This window comes from Daphnia pulex, chromosome 8 (assembly GCF_021134715.1).
Source record: "Daphnia pulex isolate KAP4 chromosome 8, ASM2113471v1".
Taxonomy (NCBI): domain Eukaryota; kingdom Metazoa; phylum Arthropoda; class Branchiopoda; order Diplostraca; family Daphniidae; genus Daphnia; species Daphnia pulex.
Genome location: NC_060024.1, coordinates 4564996 through 4567890, shown reverse-complemented (window position 1 = coordinate 4567890; position 2895 = coordinate 4564996). Strand labels below are relative to the sequence as shown.

General features: G+C 37.2%; 1 protein-coding gene across 2 annotated transcripts; it reads left to right on the top strand.

The window, feature by feature from the left end:
* Window positions 1-1684: 1684 nt before the first annotated feature.
* LOC124199547 lies at window positions 1685-2617 on the top strand. Of its 2 annotated transcripts, XM_046595379.1 has the most exons (3): window positions 1685-1883; window positions 1953-2306; window positions 2408-2617. In XM_046595379.1, the coding sequence occupies exons 2-3, from the start codon at window positions 1955-1957 to the stop codon at window positions 2452-2454; spliced, it is 399 nt and encodes a 132-aa protein (XP_046451335.1). In that variant the 5' UTR covers window positions 1685-1883; window positions 1953-1954; the 3' UTR covers window positions 2455-2617. The 2 variants fall into 2 exon arrangements, with proteins under 2 accessions (XP_046451335.1, XP_046451334.1); XM_046595378.1 differs by having other exon boundaries at window positions 1685-2306.
* The last annotated feature ends 278 nt before the right edge of the window (window positions 2618-2895 follow it).

Sequence of the window (2895 nt, the reverse complement as noted above, 5' to 3'; positions counted from 1 at the left end):
TGTTCAATTAAATCTAATACGCTTTTATATTATTACACAGCAATATAAAATTTATATCGTTCTCGATCGTTCTTCGTTTTCTTCGTTTGATTCGTTCTAATTCGTGATAAAAGAACTGCGGGACGTGAGTGTTGTTGAATTCGATTTTCACATCTATTTATACTTAACTGGTAAAAGGAACCAACACTATCCCATTCTCATTATAGAGAAAAACGGCAATGAAATCCAAATTCAAATCGTAATCATTACCTAACTTATTTCCAAATAATATGAATATTCATATTATTTGGAAGTATATTTGAAAATAATATGAATATTCATATTATTTGGAAGTTTTCTTATTTTCTATCGCCGCTAATTTTTGCGATAGCGATAAAATCAGAAAACTTTTCGTCATTTCATTGTAAGAAATTGCCTAAATTAAGAGTTTCACCATCAAATTGCAGAATCAAATTTCAGAGAGTCACTTACCTTGCTCCGGATTAATTGTCAATGGCAAAGCAAATTTTACCTGACGATCCAAAAGATTTTTTATTCTTCTTTGAAAACACAAATATAACTAACAATTGATCCTATCAGGATTGAAGTATCAAGGTTCTAAGAAGTAGTAAGAATATTAAAAATACCGGAAATCTTTAAGTGTTAGGGTGTTACGTGTCATCTATAGTATACAGTACCTACCGAAAGTCTTTTGAAGCCCGAGAGGACCTTATGCAAGAACACTGTTTTTGCAGTCCTCTCAGTACTACAGTTTTTAACCAAATGCTTTCAAATTTGGTATGTACATAGGTAGAGGTAGTTAGACACCTCTGATTTTTTTCTGATTTTTTTTTTTCATTTTCCGAAGTACTTTTAGACACCTCTGATTTTTTTCTGATTTTTTTTTTCATTTTCCGAAGTACTTTTGACCCGTTCTAAAAGTCTTTGGAAAGCCGAGAGGACCTTATGCAAATTAGGCCACTTTGGCCTTTTTTTGCAGTTGAACAGCTAGGGCTAGGGAAACGCGACTTTTTTTTTAAAAAATAGACCTGCGTTAGCTTTATATCAGGTCTGATTTTCAATTTTTTTTATTGATATTATCTAAGTTGAATTTTAAGTTGAAAAACGAAATTTTATAATTCCCCTTTTTTTCCACTCCCATCCCTTTGTTTTCTCTCGCGCCAAAGAAAAAACAAAGGGATGGGTGCGGAAAAAAAGGGAATTCTACTCTTTCGTTTTTAATGAGATAATGTGATAATGTACGTGATAATGTACATACCAAATTTGAAAGAATTTGGTTAAAAACTGTAGTACTGAGAGGTCTACAAAAACAACGTTTTTGCCTAAGGTCCTCTCGGGCTTCCAAAGACTTTCGATAGGTACTGCATACTCCAAATTTTTTAAAGATACAAGTCGCCGCTGCTGTTAAAAGAATATTTTCTTAGGTTGGGCGAATTTTTTTTTTAATTTGAACCCTTATTGAAGACTTGGCAACTTTCATTTTTATTCCCTTAAGTTTTGTGATCTAAGCGAAAGATTCTCACAATAAAATAGTTTGTTTAAATTTTTTTGCCAATCTAATATAATTTTTTGTAAGCACTTGAATTTTTTTTTTCATTATCGCTTTAAGTATCGCTACCGCTAGCGGCGGTAGTTTCTCGCGATAGTATCGGTATAAGCGGTATCGGCGATACAGGGGAAACTATAAAAAGCGCTATCCCGGCGCTATCGCCACCGGCGATATTGTGGAGACTATCGATTTACAACCCTTGCCATCAGTGCCGGAAGGTCAGCACGGCCATCAAATTTTATATAAAAGCGCAAAAATCGAGTTGGGTCATCACAGTCATCAACTTGAACTCAATACGCCCACTGCTCCTCCAAGACCTTCTCACTTTGCAACATTAAGTTTCTATAGTGCTATTTCACACATTTGATTTAATTGCAAATTAATTGGGTTTTTACTTATACAGAAATGTTCACCATCAACTACCTGGCTGTGGTCTTCCTCTCTGTCCTGATATTGTTGGCGGTAGAAATTGAAAGTCGATCTGCGCCACATCACCAAGCATTGCACGTTGCCTTTGTCAATACCACCAGCAGGGCATCCAGTATCCCCGGCCATCATCATGACATGACCACACCCGATGATCCAACCGAAGTGTTGGTGATGGAGCAAGAAAATGTGGATCATCCGGAAGCAGGATTATCGGGAGTCGCCAATCCATTGACGAAACGTTCGACTGGAACAGTCGATATGGTTGAAAAACCCAACACGGTGATGTTCGATTGGAAATCTATCAAGGCGACCTTATCGGATATGATTGGTAAGCTTTACGAATTCGTGTCAGCCACTTTAAGGAAATTGAAGGAATGTTTTCTGCACGCTTTCGTTCCCATATTCTTCCCTTCCGCCGATAATAACCAGCACGGCTATCATCCGGTGGTATAGTCGCATTGACCTCCGTCGATTGACGTTCATCTGACACCACCCTTTTTAGCAGCCTAATAAACAAATTTCAATATTTTCGAAAGAATGAAGTTTGGTGATGTGATTATACCTCTGAACAATTTTGCACAATTTTGTACATGGAATATAATAAGCAATGGAACGAAATTATAAACATTTTGATATCTATACTTTAAGTATAACCACAGTGACTCTTCTTTCAATGGGAAGTGGTTTCACTATGGAATATGGCTCTTTCGGATCTGTTTTCTTTTGCCATTTTATCTGACAACGCAGAATGGCTGTGCACCTTGGTAGCGCGAGAACGAGGAGAAGAGGGAGAATGTGACAAATGGGGGTAAACAGAAAACGTGGGTCCCCTTTTTTCGTACGCCCTCCTCCCTCCCATTCGTCCCATTCTCCCTCCTGAGAGGATTGAACTCTCGGCCTTTGGTTTGCTTACGTTA